This window comes from Mesoplodon bidens (genome assembly GCF_964165515.1).
Source record: "Mesoplodon bidens genome assembly, chromosome: 10".
Lineage (NCBI taxonomy): Eukaryota > Metazoa > Chordata > Mammalia > Artiodactyla > Ziphiidae > Mesoplodon > Mesoplodon bidens.
In genome coordinates, this window is record NC_138172.1 from 70,413,208 (window position 1) to 70,433,914 (window position 20,707).

At 39.2% G+C, this 20,707-nt stretch overlaps 2 protein-coding genes across 4 annotated transcripts in view; both read right to left on the bottom strand.

Annotated features, from left to right (window-relative positions):
• The window catches only part of BTBD9 (BTB domain containing 9), a 409,031-nt gene that overhangs the window by 254,105 nt on the left and 134,219 nt on the right, over positions 1–20,707 (bottom strand). The gene's annotated exons all lie outside the window — the stretch shown is intronic.
• Positions 16,626–17,544, bottom strand: LOC308624388 (signal recognition particle 14 kDa protein-like). Its single transcript, XM_081247542.1, has one exon. It carries the CDS (start codon positions 17,523–17,525, stop codon positions 17,193–17,195), a length of 333 nt encoding a protein of 110 aa, XP_081103668.1. The 5' UTR covers positions 17,526–17,544; the 3' UTR covers positions 16,626–17,192.

Consider the following 20,707-nt stretch of genomic DNA (forward strand, 5'->3'; position numbering starts at 1 on the left):
GGTCCATCCTTGTTGTTGCATGTACCAATAGTTCGTTCTTTTTTACCACTGAGTAGTACTCTATTGCATGGATGCATCACAATTTATTTCTCCATTTATCTGTTGATGAACATTAGGGTAGTTTGCAGTTTTTGATATTACAAATGAAGCTGCTATGAGGTCTTTGTATGGATATATGCTTTCATTTTTCTTGGGTAAATACCTATTTGTGGAATGTCTGAACCATATGGTTGGTGTGTGTTTAACATTTTTAAAAGTTGCCAATTTGGGAATTGACAAACTGTTTTCCATTATGGTTATACCAACTTACACTCTCACCAGCAGGGTAGGAGAGTATGAGAGTTACAGTTCTTTCACATCTTCACCAGCACTTCATATGATCAGTCTTTTAAATCTCATTTTGGTTTTAATTTGCACTTCCCTAATGACAAATGATAGCGAGCATTTTTTCATGGGCTTATTTGCCATTCATATATCCTGTTTGGTGAACTATCTATTGAAATCTTTTGCCCTTTTACTCTTGGGTTTTTTTTGCTTGTTTCAGTTGTTGAGTTACAAGTATTCTTTACATACTCTGAATGCAAATTCTTTATCAGATATATGATTTGCAAATATTTTCCCCCAGTTTGTGGCTCATCTTTTCATTGTCCTAATAGTGTCTTTAGAGGAGCCAAAGTTTTTACATTTGATAAAGTCTAATTCATCAAAAAAATTTTGTTAATGAATCATGCTTTTGGTGCTGTATCTAAAAAACCTTTGCCTGAGCCAAGATCACAAAGGTTATGATTTGTTCTAGAAGTTTTCTAATTTTAGTTTTTACATTTAGATCAATGATACTTTGAATTAATTTTTATCTATCATACAAGGTATGAGCTGAAGTCTTTGTTTATTTTTTTTTGGCATATGGATATCTATTTGTTCCAACATCATTTGTTGAAAACTTTCCCTTCTCCACTGAATTGCCTTGCACCCCTGTTGAAAATTAAGTTGTCCATAATTACGTGGGTCTACTTACAGACTTTCTCTTCTGACGGATTTAATCTGTCAATTTTTACACCAATATCATACTCTCTTGATTTACAATAAGTCTTTTTTTCTTAGTATTTATTTATTTATTTGGCTGTGCCAGGTCTAAGTTGCAGCACATGGGATCTGGTTCCCTGACCAGGGATTGAACCCAGGCCCCCTGCATCAGGAGTGTGGAATCTTAACCACTGGACCACCAGAGAAGTCCCTACAATAAGTCTTAAAATCAGGTAGTGTTAGGTCTCTAATTTTGTTCTTTTTCAAAGCTGTTCTGATTAGTCTAGCTTCTTTACATTTCCATATGAATTTTAGAATTTCTTCAAAAGTCCTGCTGGGATTTTTATTGGGATTTTGTTGAATCTACTGGTCAATAGGAAAACTGACATCCTAACAATACTGAATCTTCTGACCTGTATATCTCTCCATTTATTTAGGTCTTTTATTTCTCTCAGCATTGTTTTGTAGTTTTCAGTGTCTCATACATCTTTTGTCATTTTTCCCCTAAGTATTTCAAATTTTTGACGCTATTGTAAATGGTATTGTTTTAAATTTGTTATTGCCAATTGTTTGTAGGTATTATACAGAAATACAATTGATTTTCGTACAATGATCTTGTATCATGCACTCTTCCTAAACTCATTTATTAGTTTTACTGACTTTTTTTGTAGATTTCATTGGATTTACTACATAGATGATGATGTTGTCTGAGAATAAAAAGTTTTACTTCTTCCTTTCCAATCTGAATGTCTTTTTTTAAAAAAAAATAAATTTATTTATTTATTTATTATTTTTGGCTGTGTTGGTCTTCATTGCTGCGCGAGGTCTTTCTCTAGTTGCAGCAAGCGGGGGCTATTCTTCATTGTGGTGCATGGGCTTCTCATTGTGGTGGCTTATCTTGTTGCGGAGCATGGGCTCTAGACACGTGGGCTTAAGTAGTTGTGGCTCACGGGCTCTAGAGCACAGGCTCAGTAGTTGAAGCGCACACGGGCTTAGTGGTATCTTCCCGGACCAGGGCTCAAACCCGTGTCCCTGGCATTGGCAGGTGGATTCTTTTTTTTTTTTTTTTTTTAAAGAAGACGTTGTGGGTAGGAGTTTATTAATTAATTTATTTATTTTTTGCTGTGTTGGGTCTTCGTTTCTATGCGAGGGCTATCTCTAGTTGGGGCAAGCGGGGGCCACTCTTCATCGCGGTGCGCGGGCCTCTCACTGTCACAGCCTCTCTTGTTGTGGAGCACAGGCTCCAGACGCGCAGGCTCAGTAGTTGTGGCTCACGGGCCTAGCCGCTCCGCGGCATGTGGAATCCTCCCAGACCAGGGCTCGAACCCGTGTCCCCTGCATTGACAGGCAGATTCTCAACCACTGCGCCACCAGGGAAGCCCGGCAGGTGGATTCTTAACCACTGTGCTACTAGGGAAGTCCCTGAATGACTTTTGTTTCTCTTCTTGCCTTACTGCACTAGGTAGAACTTCCAGTACAATGCTAAATGGGAGTCATAAGAATAGACATTGCTGACTTATTTCTGATGTTGGGAGAAAGCATTCAGTCTTTCACCAGTAAGTATTATGTGAACTGTATACTTTCCATAGAAGCCCTTTATCAGTTTGAGAAAGTTCTCTTCTATTCCTAGTTTGCTAGGAGTATTAGGAATGGATGTTGGACTTTGTAAAACTTTTTCTGCCTCTATTGAAATGATGAGATGATTTTTCAATTTTAGTTTGTTAATATGGTGAATTATATTTAATTGATTTTTTTTTTTTTTTTTTTTTTTTTTGCTGTATGCGAGCCTCTCACTGTTGTGGCCTCTCCCGTTGCGGAGCACAGGCTCCGGACGCGCAGGCCCAACGGCCATGGCTCACGGGCCCAACCGCTCCGCGGCATGTGGGATCCTCCCAGACCGGGGCACGAACCCGTGTCCCCTGCATCGGCAGGCGGACTCTCAACCACTGCGCCACCAGGGAAGCCCTATTTAATTGATTTTTGAATGTTACACTAGGCTTCCTGTGACAAACCTTATCTGATTATGATGTATTGTTCTTTTAACGGATTGTTGGATTCAACTTGCTAAACTCTTAAGAACTTTTTATCTGTGTTCCATGAGGGAAAACTAGATATTGGTTTGTAGTTTTCTTTTTATGTTTATGCAGTATCTTTGTCCATTTTGGTATTAGGCCTCACAGATGAACTGGGAAATAGTCCTTTTTGTTCCAATTTTTCTAGAAAACTTTATGTAGAATCTGTATCATTTCCTCCTCAAATGTGCATTAGAATTCACCAGTAAAGCCATTTAGGGCTGGAGTTTCTTTGTGAGAAGGTTTTTAGCTGCAAATTTTAGTTTTTTTAATAGATATATGGCTATTCTGTTTATTTATTTCATCCTGAGAGACCTAGGCAGTTTTTGTCTTTCAACAAATTTGTCCATTTCAACTAAATTGTCTGATTTATTAGCACAAAACTTTTAATAACATTTTCTTATTATTCTTTTAACATCTGTAGAATCTATGGTAATGTCAACCTCTTCCAAGTTGATTATAACTCTGAGCTCCACACTTCCTTTTCCTTCTTGAATAAGGCAAAGTTGTTTTTTGGTTTGCTTTTGTTGGTTGTTTTGTGGTCCTGAACTATAACTTCAAAATATTTTTCTATGGGTATAACTCAGTTATGGAAGTGGATAAAGTATTTTAATTGGGGTATATACTTCCTTCATAAATGGTTCAATATTTTTTTAAAACCACAAAAATCACAGCCAAAGAGCCAAAGGCAAAGGTGTGTGGTAGGGTAGTACTAAGACCCAAAAGAAAGGTCACACTGAATGAACAGAGTTAGGAAGAAATTCCTGTCATTCATTTAAATATCTGGCATTTTCCAGTCATATTTTAAAGAAACAAGAAAATCCCGGAACACTCCTAACACCCTTGATGAGCTGTATTATTGATAAATAAAAACACCAAAATTCAAGAACAACGGTAACAAATCGATGCATAACCAAACATACTTACAGAATCCAGTACATTTCAGTCAATAAATCAGGGAACACTTACATTAGGATGTGCTAATGAGAGAGTTGATTAAACCTAAATGCAGATAAAAGCTTTTCCTATTTGTGGTCTTGAATTAAGAAAAAAAAGATTACAGAATCAGAAAAAGTTATGAAGACAGTCCCAAAACCACACATAGAGAGAAAGCTATGGAAAACAAGGGTCTCATTTTATTTTTGTCCCTTTTAGCTTTGGTTTCCAGAAATCGTCAGGCCCTTCTTACACTTCAAAGTTTCTCCCCCTAGACCTAGTGAAGAAAATGCTTGTCGCTTTCACAAGAACAAGCATAAAACTATTTATCTGTTTTTGAATTTATGTAGCTCCAACTACTAGCATCTCTGTATACAAACTCCCCAGTTATAAACCCAAGGTAGAAATCACAGAAATTATCTCCACCCTATCAACAGAGTATCAGGCCATAACACCAACTTACATATTCATCAAGAATGTTAGGGACAGTTTAATTTATGTAACAGAAAGTTAGAGTTACAAGAATTTGACAGGCAATCTCTTCCATCCACACCCACAGCCTTAGCTTGTGCAGGGTCAACTGAAAACCTAATCTACCCTATGAAATACCACTGCACGTTCTCAACTGCCTGTTGCACAAAGCCACTTTGATAGCTTGTACTTCAGCTTCAGCATGTCCAAGAGATTCATCAACTCGTCAAAAAAGTGTTCTTCTCCCTCCTCTTGACTTCTCTGTTCTGGCTCCACAATTTTCCTAAATTTCCCAAGCTTAACAACTTGATCATCTTTGACTCCTATATATTCACTCTCCATGCTCTTCCATTTAGAAAGTTTCACAGGGGTGGGAAAGGACAAGTGCATTGCAGGGATAATCAGGGAAGGCTTCCTAAAAAATATTTATATTAGGCCTTGAAAGATGCCCAGGACTTTTCAGACAGAAAGACCTAGTACAAATATTTTTTTAGGAGGGCTTCTCTGATTATCCCTACATATATTGGGTTCCTACAGCATTCTGTACTTCTGTTATCTCACTTAACACATACTGCTTTTATTAGAGTTATTTTGTACCTACCAAATTGTAAGCCCCTTCAAGGCCGGAATCATGTTTTATTCTTCTCTGTAACTCTCAGGTTCCCTAGGATAGTATTTTAAAATTCGACTTAAAGAGATTGAATCCTGTACTATACACAGTATATCATTTTAGGCCCAGAGAAGATACCCAAACATTTGGAGAATAGCCAGTGAATGAATAGCACAAACTTTGTATGTAAAACTTTAATAAAAGAACATTTATAGGGAAAACTTATAGGTGGTTTCTGTATTCCTCTTCAAAGGTTATTTGACTATCTCTCAGTAAGCAAAACTTCTCCTAGCTTTACTTCCCTAATAGCCATCCAAAATACTTAACTATGTCTTACTATGCAGGATAAATCCCAAGGATGAATTTGGGACTCAGAAGATTATCAAAGTGAAAAAAAAAATCAACTCATCCCTTAATAAGGAAATAAAATATCAATCTTTCCAGGCCTACTAGTCTTGTTTGTATGTTTTTGGAAATTCAAAGCTGCATCCAAAAAAAAAAAAAAAAAAAAAGCTTATTCAAAAATGCTGGATTAGTGGCCAGGAAATATGAGGCAAAGCAATGGATGGCCCAGCTCATCACATTCCACTGACTTTCAGCAGTGCTTCTTGATCTCCCATCTCCAAATAAAGTCTCTGAGACCTGCTTGATCATGTATCCTAAGGAATATGGAAAAGGGGCATTAGGAGGTATCAAAAAGCCCACTCTTTAAATATCCTGTCTGACTTGTGGCATCACAACCTCCTCATCTCTTAAGAAAGACTTCGTTAGAAGACCATCACCCAGGCAACATGATCATTTCATCTGAGTGATTTTAATTCAGAGCTTACAAATGATCACTCAATTTTCACCTTCAACTCCATCACCTGTACCCCATAGCCACATCTTTGCCCTTTCAATAACCTCTCACACCCACCTACATTCATTACATGTGACATACTCTTTCAGTCTTCAGACACTTGGAAGTCATACAAAATAATTTAATATTTAACTCAAAACTGTCCGTGTACACCAAATTTTAGAATTACTTCAAAATTTTATTATTGGAAGGAAACACTGCAAAATATTACCTCAGAAATCAAAAGACATTAATGTAATATCTTGTAAACCAAATTGTTTCACCCAATACCAGTGATTTTCAGAGAGAAAGAATAGAGAGGGAAAATTTATCTACTGAGTTGTAAATTTCAATTCCTTATTAAAGACATAAATATGTTTTGTTGCCAGTAATCTTTAAGGCCTCTGTGGACTGTGTACTTTGCAGTTGTTAAATGGGCTTTGTTTTCCTTTCTATAAGAACAGAAGAAATAACCAGGGGAGGAAAGAAAATGACAAAGTGAAGAACCTGACCATGAAATGCAGTCCAGTTTTCACATTTATCATCTTGCCGAGCACAGGCCTAAGCTGAGAGGCAAGGCCAAGCTTTGATGGGAGGGCAGCCATGGTCCTGGCCACAGAATCTACATGTAGCTAAAGGATGTCTTGGTCTTGAAAATGAAAGCATAGGTTGAAGACAGGGTGGATTATAGTTCAGGGAGTTCAGGCAGGCAATGCCTTGTCTGTGGATATAAATGTTGGCTAGGGAGTGCTCATTTTATTGTGAACTCAGGAAAAAGGCCTTTTTTGAAAAACATTTATTACTCAGATTCTATCCCACTTTTTCTTAATTACCTAGTGGTCAGCTTTTGAAAAATGCTTTACCATTTTAGTGTGAACATTTTTGAAGTTTCAAAACAAAACACAACCAACAAGAGAAGAGTTGGTGGAATTTGTGTCCATGGAGAGCCAAGTCATGATAGCATTAGCCATTTAAAAGCATGATGAGCAGCCTGCTGCTAATAAAGCATCCTTCACACTCAGTCTGCCTTCAGAAGAGATGAGCTTTGGAAGACCTCCTGCCTCAGTCCAACAGGCCAAGCAAAATGCCAGTGAGTATCGATTACAAAGTGCCACCTCAGAGGCCTTAAAAATCCCATTTAATTATATGATCCACTGCCTCTTCTTTAACATGCACTGAACAAAGTAGTAAATTAGGAAGAGCAGTTTTCCAAGATTCATTTGCTACATTAGAACTCTTTGGAAGTTGTTTGTAAAAACTCTTCATCACAGATGATGGCTTTTGGCACTCTGGGGAGCCATGTAAGTAGAGGATGCTAAATTTCCTACCACAACATCGCTATTTTAGAGGCAAAACCAATGGCCTTAGTTTTCTGCAAATGTATTTTAAACAAGTTGTAAGAATTTTCCATTTATAAACCTGGCTATCAAATCTCAACATACCCTTGAAAGATGATAAAAACTCAGCTCTGGTGGCTTAAATGGCACTTACATCAGTCTGGTTTTGAGACACGATCATCTTTTCAACTGGTCAACAAGTACCAACTTTGGGCTCAGCAGATGATGCCCAGTGGCTATGCTGCTATCAAAGGGAGGAGGATGAATGAAGTCAGTGCACAGGCTGCCTCACCCAGAGAATCAGACCCATCAGAATGTCCAGAACAAAACTAACTCGTTTAACTAGGATTTAATCATAATGAACCTACTTCCTCTCCCTCAATTTTACTAGTGAAGGACTGGCTCAGAGCTCAGATCGAATGCTTTCAGGTAAACACTCTACGTGACTTGTAGTAACTAAAAGTTCCTCAAAATGATCCAAAGAAACTCTTCCGAAGTCTTAAACCTCTTATTCCCCAAATCATCTCCTCCAGCTCAAGGACACTTAGCGAAAGAAAACAAAAATGTCATTCCTTGGAATTACGTTTCTCCACTACCAGAAGGAAGATCTAACTTACATTATTTCTGGTCCATTTAATAAAGTTTTTTTGAAGGTAAAAACATGGTCATTAAAGCAATAATGACTGCCTCTCTTGAGCTGAATATATTTGCAGTTTCAACCCTCTATAAACCACTTAGAAATATGGAGCATACATGAAATAATAGAGCTTCCCAAAACATTCTGCAAGATTCCAATTTATCTTTGTAGAAAACATAAGCAATGGTTGGAGACTTTTCACTAAGTTCCTGGTCAGGTGTGGTTTTCATGTGTGTGCTTCTAAGTTGCACTGTCCTTGTTCAGCCTTCGGTTACATTTCATGAAACCAGCATTGTTCAATCCTGTGAGAACCCTGTCCTGTGTCTTCAGTTCGATAGATTTTGTTTAATTTAAAGCCTTTTGTTGTAAAAAGGTGGGGTTCATCTGCAGCCATGAGCACCATGTGGACTCCAAAACAAGTTGCCAACCCTTCCTTTCTTGGCCCTTCTCCCCCATTCCCCTGTATTTTTGTGCATACTCAATTGTATATCACCAGGTAAAACTGTTCAGATTATTTAAATTTATAATCTTAATAAAAAGTTGATTATATAGCATGGTGGTGCCTTGTAAAAAACAAAACAAAACAAAACGTAGGTAATGTATGTAGATTTTCTGCAAAGTGCTCTGAAAATTCCATAAATCCTATCCTTCAGGGATTTCACTTTTCTGTAGTCTTTCCACCATACTTGAGTTCCTATCCGCTCTAAACATATGCTGCAATACCAGCATTTCCATAGACAAAGCACTGCACACTAATAAAACACCACACTGTTTACGTACAGTGCAAATACATAACATATTTTTAGCATAGGTTATGAGCAACATTTTTAGATGGATGGAGCCTGCAGTGATATTAGTAACACACTTCTACTGTAAATTAGTGGCCTAAATAGAAATTTATGTTCCATAAAACCCAGCATGAAATGATAAGTTAGAAATATTTAAATAACATTTTACAAAGCATTAGCAGCAAGTACAACTGTGTCAGGCTGAGTCAGTTACTGAAAAGGAGAGCTGGGCACCGTCATAGAAAAGTGCCCAACAAGCAAGACAGCACCTTGGCCTTATAAATAAATTTTTTAAAAACTATGTATGACCTCAAGATTGTACCTAATATCTCAAGGGTAGTCTCAATCTTGAGAACAAAAAAATAACAATCCAGCCCAGAGATAAATTTTACAACTTCTATAGACACAAGGTCAAAAGGCACCAAAATGAGATGGGGTTTGGTTCATATTTTCATTCATTTTCTAAAAATATACTAGATTTATAATGTGAACAAATGAGATTATATCTAGGTTTGGATTTCTAAGACCTATAATCCTGCTCAAGTCATAATCAAGCCCATTCTTGCATTACTCACATTTCACAGGGCAAAGAATATTTCTATTATTCCTTGAGAAAAAGCAGCTTCCAGCTTAAATTTATCTTGCAATTCTGCAAAATACCGAGCCTTTAAACACTATATTCAAAATCTAACATTACAAGCCTGATACTATGGTTGGATCTCAGTGAGCTTGTGAAAACACTATAGAAGCTCCCCAAATTTGTAATTTAGATTTTTTTCCAAAATAACTGAAGTGGGAGTTGATGGTAGTGGCTGGGGTAGGGAACAAGGAATAAAGTTCCAACTTTTTTTCTTCTCCAAAAAGAACAGGTAAGTGTCAGGGCTTCAGTAATGGGGATGGCAGAATGTCATGTCTTCAAGTAAGACTAAAACGATAGCTATACACTTTTTGTTTTTTCATCTGCAATTCAGAAGGATAAAGGCAATATTCTAAAAAAAAAAGAAAGGCCTCAATTAAAAAAAAAGTTATCTGATTCATGAATAATATCTCAAAATAAAAAATAATAAGTTTGGAGCAAGGCTTTATTAAGACAAGAGATTGGTGTTGGCATGCTGGATTTTTCCAATGGATTACCTCACTTATCCCACTTTCATCCTTAAATTCCACATGCCCAAAATTGGATTCATCATTTCTCTCCAAATTTGACTTAGCCTAACCATTTCTGTCAATGACATCTTTATCCTACCTACTATATAAATTAAAGTTTTCATTCATTACTTCTGATTCTTCCTCTTCTCTTACCCTCAGAGCTAATATGGAAGCTTAGTAAGATTACAATCTCTAAGAAGCCTGGGGCTATGTCTGTCTTACTCACTTTTCATTTATTCTTTCACCTCTACTACATGACAAGGACAGTGACAGGTACTGGGGGAAAGTGAGCAAGACAGTCATGGCCCCTAGCCCTTATGGAGCTTACAGTCCTGTGAAGAAGTCATACATTAAATAAATACACAAATAAAGGTCTCATTACAAATTGTGACAAGTGCTTTAAAAAAAAAGACCTGGTTTCTGTGGATGACTTAGTTAAGATAAGGGGTAGTGGTTGTCAGAAAGGATTCTCTCAGTCAGTGAAAAGTGAGCTGAGACTAAAGGGTAAGTCTAAGGTAGCCAAGGGAAGACTGGGGGGAAGAGCACACTGGGAAGAGAGGCAACATGTGGGAAAACCGTCGGGTAGGAAAGAGCTCAGCACATCTTAGAAAATGCAAAAAACGCCAGTAAGGCTGGAGATAATAAATGGGCAGTGCAGTTGCCATATTAAGATGCTGGATTTTATCCTGTGTATAATGGGAACCCTACAGGGTTATGCACATGGTCTGATTTATGGTTTTGCAAAGAACCCTGTAGCTTCTGGGTGGGAAAATAAAGTGGAAAAAGAGTGTAAATGGGGAAACTAGTTAGGAGACCACTGCAGTATAGTACCAGAGAGAGCTGACAGTGACTTAAACTAATCCAAGCCATCCTCGTTCCGAGGGTCTGGCAAAGCTCTTGGTTCATATAAACGAATGAATGAATCAATAGATATCAGCATTGGTTCTTACAGTCTTCTTTCATGATACTCCTACCTGTCCCAGGGTAGAGGCATCCTCCAGTCTTTTTCTAAGATACAATTACATTTTTCTAGAGTAAAATTTTTAGTCAAAATCATGATAAAAAAAATTTAGGTAGTATCTAATGTCTATAATTTAAAGTTCAAACTCCTCAACTGCCACATAAAATTCTATGAAAGTTGGAATATAATTCTTTGAAATCTCAAATAATCAGATAATTTATATATAAGATTAAGCAAAAATTTATATGAGTGTTCATCATAGTAGTATTCACAATATCAGAGTAAGAACAATCTACATGTGCTTCAAATTATGGAACATCTGTGTATTGAAATAACATACAGCCCTGAAAAATGTTTTCAAGGAATATTTAATAACGTGGGGAAACACAATACAACATTAGATGAAAACAGGATGTAAAATATATATAATTTGACTTGAAGTTTATTTTTAAAAAGAATACACATGACTAAAAAGAAACAGATCAAAGATCAAAGTAGTGATCTATGGATTGGGAGGTTATAGGTGATTTTTACTTTCTTAATATGTTTTTCTGGTTTCCAAACTTTCTACAATAATAATACTTTTATTCTCAGAAAAATCTCCTAGTAATGGCTACACCTAAAAGAAAGAAACTTCAGCCTAGCTCCCTATGGCCCTCCCAATCCTTGCGCACAAGTCTGTGATTCTGCTTCCCACAAACCTGCCTCTACCACTGCCTGCACATGGCACACTTCTGCTCTGCAGCTGAGTCTGTGAGGGCCTCCCTTAGTACCTCCATTCCTGCTCTCAACATTTACTACACAAAGCACTCATCTGACATAACATTTGCTGCCTTGACTCATCAATTTCTTTTCTGTGCCCTTAGCTCTCACTTATCTGTCAAATTGATTATGATTTCACTTCTTTGTCCTGCCCCCAGCACCAAGCGCAGCATCTTCTAAGGAGGCATTTAATATTTGCTGGTTGCTCAGAATGAAGTTATTCTATATAGGGGCCATTATTTGGCTCTCAAAAGACTAGCATGGCCATGATCTCCTGGGTCCCTGCTGCATCTTGGCCAAAAGCTGCTGCCATTACTTCCCCCTTTGAATCACAGATGGTTAGGGCAGGGAAGAGACCTGAGATAGGGTCTAGCTCAATCACACTGAAATTAATAAAAGAGAAAATTGAGCTCTAAAAGTACAGAGAGACTCTCTGCAGGTCCCTGGGAGAGGCAGTGGCAGTGGTAGTGGCAGAGCCAGGCCTGGAAATGCAATTGCTCACATTCAGTGGTCATTTCCCCAGACCATCCTATGGCAGTGACCTCCAAGAGCCCTTCTCTCTAACTCTTCATAGACTGTAAACTGGCAAACAAGTTTGGAAATGTCCATTTGATTTCCTGAATGTTCATTTGACAGGCTGGAGAAAATGCATCTGGGATTGCCATTGTGTTTTTCACTCTGTTTAATATAACTGTTGAATATCAAAGGTTCACTGAAAGTAAATGAAAGTAGCTTTTAAGCTTAACCATTAGGCACTTTAGAATTGTTTTCCAGGCAGCACAGCATAAAGGTCAGAATAATCTGATCATGAATTCTTCCCAGGGATATAAAATTAAAAGCATAATTCAGTGTACATCTTTCCTCCTACGATGAACGAATGCAGACCTGAATGAAGCCAGGGTGTGTGATATGTGCTTATGAACCAGCATGGAAAGGATGCTTTTCACCACTCCAGGAAGAAATATGAAAGTCACTGATGAATAATTATTCTGATAAAGCACTAAGATCCTGTAAGGTTAGGCTGTGATTTCAGCTGACAGCTTTGGTTATAAACACTGGTTCTAAAAAATACCAATTAATGATTCATTTGACTCCTGCTCTGCTCTGATACTGTCCAAATTCTGGCATTTCATGTCATGCCATTGTCTTTTACCACATAAACTTGTTTTATCAAGACAAAGAGAGTAAAAAATACTTTCAAGTGAAAATAATAAAAAAGGATCTACTTTACTGTTGCAAACTCTGACAATTTCCTCTTTGCATTAAAAAAGATAATAAGTGTCAAACCAGTTATTACAGCACATGACAGCTTCAGAATAGAGACAGCATATCCAGCTCTACATTTCAATATGGACACATGGGAAAAGAGCAAACAGTTTTTCTAACAGATTTCTCTGCCTCAATGCCAATATGGCAAATAATCATAAGAAAATGTTATTACTCTACCTAATTTTCCCTTGGAGCTTTTAAATGGAAACTTTTGTTAACTGATTTTTTAAATATGCACAGGGAGGGGTGGGCAGCAACACCGCTATGAAGGGTCCTGCCAACGACATCCAGGCTTAGGTGAAATGACCCCTGGGATGGGAGGGTTCTGAAGACGAGTAATAAGGGCTGAGGACTGGGGATACATGGCAAAGACAGATGTCTTTCCTAAAATGCAAGAGCTCCTGAGATGGCATGAACTGCACTGAGGCAGAAGTTGGAGGAAGGAAAAGAGAAATATTAATGTGTGCTTTCTTTCTCTCATCACTGGGGATGACAGTCAAAATCAGAGGAGAGTACAGCAATTCAGAAGTAAAAGGAACAGAAGCAAAATAAAGTCACTGCAAGGTCTCTTCATTAGAGACTGAGACTCATTTCAACTAGCCTATCTTAGCTCAGCTGCCATAACAAAATACCACAGAGTGGGTGGCTTAAACAAAATATTTACTTCTCACAGTTCTGGGAGCTGAGAAGTCCAAGATCAAAGTGCTAACCAATTTGGTTCCTGGTGAGAGCCCTCTTCCTGCCTTGCAGAGGGCAGCCTTCTCACTGTGTCCTCAAGTTTCAGGGTGAGGAGTGGAGGGTGCTGATCTCTCTTCTTTTTCTTATAAGGACACTAATTCCACCCTCATGACCTCATCTAAACATAATTACCTCCAACAGTCCCACTTCCAAATACCATCACATTAGGGGGTATGGCTTCAACATACGAATTTTAGGAAGCCACAAACATTCAATCCATAACATAACCTTTACCTACTACCTACTATGTGCTAGATGTAAGTTCTGAATAAAATTGAATAGTCATGCCAGGGGCAGAATCATGTTTATAATAAGATGCTCAGAAGCAAGACTGTATTTTCCTTTACACCTAAAAAAGCTTGTTTAGCAAACAAAGTTATTTTTACCTGAAATGGCTTTAAATCCTGTGCTTTGTATTTATGTCCATACTTTTTAGATAAGACCTACTTTAACTGTTGCCAATTCTCACATTTTACTGATCTACTAAGCAGCATCCAGATTTGCCAATTTTATTTTCTGTCACCCTAATGTTATCATATCTTAATGCTATCAGGGAACACGAAAGAATCAATGCTGATTATAGTTAAGAAAGTGAGGACGAAAGCAATACTAACTGGGGATATTTGGTTTTTTGTAAAGCCTTCACAGGAGGGTCTCTTATCCTGGAGTCATTTAAGAATCATTAACTTGGGCCTTCCCTGGTGGCACAGTGGTTAAGAATCTGCCTGCCGGGCTTCCCTGGTGGCGCAGTGGTTGAGAGTCCGCCTGCCAATGCAGGGGACACGGGTTCGTGCCCCGGTCCGGGAAGATCCCACATGCCGCGGAGCGGCTAGGCCCGTGAGCCATGGCCGCTGAGCCTGCGTGTCGGAGCCTGTGCTCCGCAACAGGAGAGGCCACAACAGTGAGAGGCCCGCGTATCACACACACACACACACACACACACACACACACACAAAGAATCTGCCTGCCAATGCAGGGGACACGGGTTCGAGCCCTGGTCCGGGAAGATCCCACATGCCGCTGAGCAACTAAGCCCATGAGCCACAACTACTGAGCCTGCGCTCTAGAGTCTGCGAGCCACAACTACTGAAGCCCGTGCACCTAGAGCCTGTGCTCTGCAACAAGAGAAGCCACCACAATGAGAAGCCCACACACCGCAACGAAGAGTAGATCCCGCTCACCGTAACTGGAGAAAGCCTGTGTGCAGCAACGAAGACCCAATGCAGCCAAAAATAAATAAATACATTTATTTTTTTAAAAAATCATCAACTTGACTCAAACCCAGCAAAAATGCTACAAAATACATGGAGTAAAGATGTCAGTAATTTTCTGGCAAGGAAGCATGGTTTAGGGGAAAGAGAATCCACTCAAGGTCTTTGGAGTCAAACAGACATGGTTTTGAAATCTAGTCCCATAATTTTTTTTTTTTTTAACAGTGTGACCTCTCTGAGTTTCAATTTCTTCATCTGTAAAAATGAGAATATCCCTGCTGCACAGGAATGCTGTGTGGGGTTAAATGAGAGGGAAGTATGTGCAAGTGCTTAAGAGGAAGTACCATGTGGTCAATATGTTGTTTCCTCTCTGTTCCCGCAAACGCCTTCTACTAGGTAGGGGTCAGAAGTTCAAAAAGTTTACTACCGGTCTCTGCTTGTGTGTGTGTGTATATGTGTGAGAGAGGGGAGGGGCCGTGTGCAGAGGAAGGTTATAGATTTGTGAGTACTGTGCTTTCATGAGCCTGACCATCTTTAAAATATTTTGTGTTTACTTTATTGATTTGAATATCATATTAATTTACCCACATATTTCATCTGACACCTCCATTTTCTGGTCTTTTAGGCATCTCTGGGCATGTGGATGCTTGATAAATAGACTTATTAGCATGATTTGACTATCTCTATCCTGTCTCCCATTTTTTTAACAGAATTACACAGCTGGCAGTGAGGATGGCGCCGAATCTCATCATTCATTTACAAGCCTTTCTGCATGACTGAATCTGAATCTGTTTATTCCCATTCTCTGCTTAGAGGACCATCTCTGGTGTCTCTTCACTGAGAGGCAATGTGTACAAGCAGACAAAGCAGAAGAATAAAGGAGGGAAGAAATGTGGGACCTGAGCTTCTGGATGGGCTCTGACCTATTTCACTCACCTTCAAACTCTGTGTGAATCTATTTCAGCTTCAGCCACTGTAGGGAAAGGCTGAGGAATCTTGATTTCCTTGAAGAAGGGAATGAACAATCGGCACACTAAAAATCAGAGGAGACTTTGGAAATTATAAGAGAGGCTGCTACTGTTAATGACTAAGTTGCCTTGGTATATCTTGTGTGCTAAAATTCCATTTCATTTTCATCATACATAGAACCAGAAATATCGCTGCAGGAAGCGCTACAAGTTGTGTTCCCTTTGTTCTATCAGAACATCCCAAATAGTATCACATGCTACCTGAAGATGTGCCCCTGAAATAGACCAACAATGCTTCAATTATCTTGGCTGCAGGCAAAGACAAAGTAAGAGTCTCAGGAGTTCTCAAAAAGTTCAAAAAGTTCTCTCTAAACTGTGCTGTTTTCAGATGGAAACTACAGGAACATGACCAAAACTATAATAGTAGAGATTTCCCTGGGCTTTGTTCTGGCTATAAGATAGTTTCCAAATATACGATGAAAGGTAAGTAGAAGCCGACAGGGGCCCAATGTGGAACACATCAACATGATCATAGTTCAGACACACAACCCATTCCATCCCCACCCCACCCCACCCCCAGCTTCTCACACAAGCAGGGTTACCCAAACTCTGGTTAACCTAGCATCAACCTTCCTATTTAAGTTTATCTGATAATTCACAGTGTAATGGGAAAAAATGGAAAGACAGAAAGGAGAAAACATAAAACGAATATTGTCCTTCATGTTGGTAAACACATAAATTGGTTACATGACAAATGTGAGGCAGTGATTACACTGACAGTCCAATGACAAAGTTGTTAAAATCTTTTTTTGTTTTCCAACTTGGAATCTTTATTCTTGCTGATTTTGTAATAGGCTTGCCCTTAGTTTGATTAAGCAAACTCTCATTTGGCTATGAGAACTCATTCAAATTTGCTAAAGGAACTATGATGATAAAATTATACAGCAAGTTGGGAAAAATACCCATGAAATAACACAACTTTTTATAAAATTGTCAGGTTTCAATTCCAGTAACCCATAAGACAGGGCCTAAAGCCTATTCATAATCACATCATTCCAGCATGAGGAGCTATTGCCAGAAACTTTTTATGGGGTGGGAAAAGGAATAAAAGATGGTCCGTGCTGACAAATACAGGTTTAATGATACAGTGCTCTTCACAGATGGCTACAGAGACTGTAAACTATTATCCAGAAACATACAACCACACAACACAGACCACTTAGCCAGACCTAAAATAAACTGGCTTCTTGTAACTACCCTGTAAACACTACAGCCCTTCTTCCATCCAAAAATGACCCTAATCTCACATGAAAACAGTTACTGTAGGGGAATCAGAAACCCAGCTTTGTGTCCAAAAGTAAAAACCAAAGGAAAAATAGCAATTCAGTGGTTAGCTGGTGAAAGCGGGAAATCTGGTGCCCTTCACTGCGCTGCTTTGCTCTTCTTACTCTTGCTCTTTTTGTCCCTCTTCTTCAGCCCATCCATGTTAGCTCTCAATAGGTTTGAATAAGCCATCTGAAACTTATTCACTTCTTTGGAGCTCACCACAGTGCTGATCTTCTTTTTCCCATCGTTAGCTCTTAACAGACACTTGTTGTCTGAGGGCTCAAAGCCCTCCACAGAACCCTTCCTTGGAATGGGTTTAGTTCGACCATCATACTTCTTCAGGGTGATGAACACGCTGCCCGACAACTGGCACTTCTGGAAGAGGCTGGTCAGCTCTGTCAGGAACTGCTCACTCTCCAGCAGCACCATCCTGGCGCTGCTGGCTCCACTCTGTGGAGAAAAAAAATCTCATTTCTTCAAAACTTTAGAGAAAAAAATCTCATTTCTTCAAAATTTTCCACCATTTTAAAAGCCAAGTCGAGAGTTGAATCACTGCTGTAAAAGGAAACACCCTTTCTGAACCACATCTGTATGATGGGGCCACTGATGCCGCCATTACTGCTCGATCAACACACCCTGGAACAAGAATTTTCATTTCTGAATCCAAGCCTGTTCAAAATCCTCCTGCGGAAGTAAACTAACACCTGGGCATCTTCCTCAGTATAAAAATTCTCTTCTCTTACGGCAGTAGCCTTATGTTTAGACTTAAAAATGCCTTTTCCCTTGCATCAGCTTCTCTCAGGTAAAAGGAAATAAAGACAGAAGGCAAGGGCCCCTTCAGTAAAATCCCACTGAGAAGGGACAGGCAAAATAGGAAGATTTAATTCTAACATGAGGGGACCCTATGATGATGTGAAAGGGAAAGGAGAGAGAAGAGGAATGGCACCTAATCTGGAAGATTCAAGTACATTCACAGATACTTTCCCAAGAGGTGCAGCATCTCGCCTTCTTTAAGGAGACAACCGTGGCATCATATAACTCAAATTAATTCCTTTCTGAATGAAAGCTGAGTAACAAAAACAGAACTTGGCAAGATGGCACAGCACAGTGAGGGCAGAACTGTATTCCCAGCTGATACTTGGTGAGATGTTAGGTTGTCATCTCAATATAAAATAAAATGAGGCCGCACAATGGAAAGTGTTTTGAAAAGTAAAAATCCAAGGGAAAGATGAAGGCAGCATTTTAATGAATCTGGAGAAAACGAACTCTGTGGGGTGGGCAGCTCTGACTGTGACCTTTCTCCAGCTGACATCCTGGGAAGAGAAGAGACATGATGGAGAGGCCAGTGCCTGCCTCCTTCCCCCACAACAGGAATGGCAGTACCATTTGCCAGCACCTGGAAGCGGAGAGAGAGCCTGATGTGGATTCTGTCCGTCCATTAAAGGCAAGAAGAGTGAAAAGTGGGAGAGAAAGCTCCTAATACCTACAGTGGTGACCTGGGGTCATGCAGTAAGGAGTTGTTACGGCATAAAAGCTTCTTTATTCAGATGGTTCCTTTCAGGGGAACTCATTTCATGATACTTAATGCAGGCAGTTAGAAGAACAGTTGGGTTGGATATAACTTACAGTATGTCACACAAACCTGGAGCACCCACAGAACATTAATTTCAGGGCGCACATTGAGATTATGCACTTACAACCAGCCTCTTTGCCAGGGGCAGCAGCTTGTAACTCAGAAAGTCATGTTTCATTTAGGATGTGCTGTATAATGTTGAAGGGGAAAGTTAACTGCTTTGTTTTGTTGTGTCTTTTTCCCCAATCTGAGTAAAAAGCACTTGGGAAAGAGCTACATATGCTAAACTGAAATTTTCTATAAAGTTGTTCTCACTCATTTCAGCACAAATCTGCTTAGGTCATATCTCTTGCACGTTTACTCTTGTTCTAAACACAAGACTTCCCCTGCTCCTGAGATCCCCACAAGCAAGCTCACCATTCTGGGATTTGCTTTATCTCATATAGGTTTGGGTATCACTTTCTCCTGAACCTAGAACTATGTTTTCCACCACAGCATGCCAGACACTAACTCATCCCTACTCAAAGGGGCTTTTAGAACACCACTTTCTTGATGTGCTACATATACACAATGGAATACTATTCAGCCATAAAAAAGAATGAAATAATGCCATTTGCAGCAACACGGATGGACCCAGAGATAATCATACTGAGTGAAGTAAGTCAGAAAGAGAAAGACAAATACCATATGATATCACTTATATGTGGAATCTAAAATATGACACAAATGAACTTAGGTATGAAACAGACTCACAGACATAGAGAGTGAATTGCCAAGGGGGAGGAGGGATGGGGGAGGAACAGGGTGGGCGTTTGGGTTTAGCAGATGCAAACTATTATATATAGGATGGATAAACAACAAGGTCCTATTGTATAGCACAGGGAACTATATTCAGTATCCTATGATAAACCATAATGGAAAAGAATATGAAAGAGAATGTATATATATATGTATATATGTGTGTGTGTCTATATATATATACATATAACTGAATCACTTCACAGTACAGCAGAAATTAACACAACATTGTAAATCACTATACTTGAACAAAATAAATTTAAAAAAAAGACATTCTTAAGAGAATATTCAATAAAAAATCCCACCTTCCTCTATGTGGTAGTGAGGTGGTCCTTTTTTCACCCTTAGCTACTCCTCAGCTCTGGTAATCAGTAACTATTCAACTTAGGTAAGAGAAACCATATTAATTCTTCTAAGTAATGCAAACATCTAATTTTACATGCTCTCAAATTACTTTCCTTTCTACCGCATATTTGTGTAGCTGTTACATGAGTCCGTTGTACTGATGCAGCTGTCATCCCTTCAACTCAGTGCTTGCCAAACACTGAACTGTGTCTGGAGATACAAAGATAACCACTCTTGTTGAAGAGATGCCAGTTTAGTGGGAGAGCAGACATGTAAACAGATCTGTATGTGAGATACATGGCCTGGAGAGGGAGAAAAAATATACTGCACAAATAAATCAGCACAACAGCACAAAAAGAACTAGAGGGCCACAATATACCACAAAGATCCAGTGGAATGCAAGGATTGTGAACATGAAGGTAATACCTGCATTTTCATCTCAGTCAATCTAGATACTCTGCTGCAATGGAAGAAGCAACCTCGTTCCTACCTAAAGCCAACTTTCCAGTTGAGTCCCAGGGCCAAGCCCCTCTCTCGTATCAGGGACACGATCCACTCTCCTGCATTATCAAATCCTCCCTTCCTGTGGAGTCATTCCAACGTGCATACAAGCATACCTTAATATCATCCTCCCTTGACCTTGAGCTCTCTAGCCTCTTTGCCATTTCTCTGCCTCCGTTCCCCGTGACACTCCTTTCATCTTCTACGTTTATTGCCATCCCTATTACCTCACCCTCCATTCCCTTCTCCCACTGCTCCACCGAATTGACTCTCAGCAAGGTCACCAATAAGGTTCACCGTGCCATTAGTCACTTTTCTGTTCTTATCTGTCTTGCGTAGCATCTACTGCCCACTCTCATCTCCCCTCAGCCCATATTGAAAGACTGTCTTCTTT

What these genes read in the sequence shown, in the direction of transcription:
- LOC308624388 (XM_081247542.1), bottom strand. Translation starts at nt 17,525, where the DNA reads ATGGTGCTGCTGGAGAGTGAGCAGTTCCTGACAGAGCTGACCAGCCTC.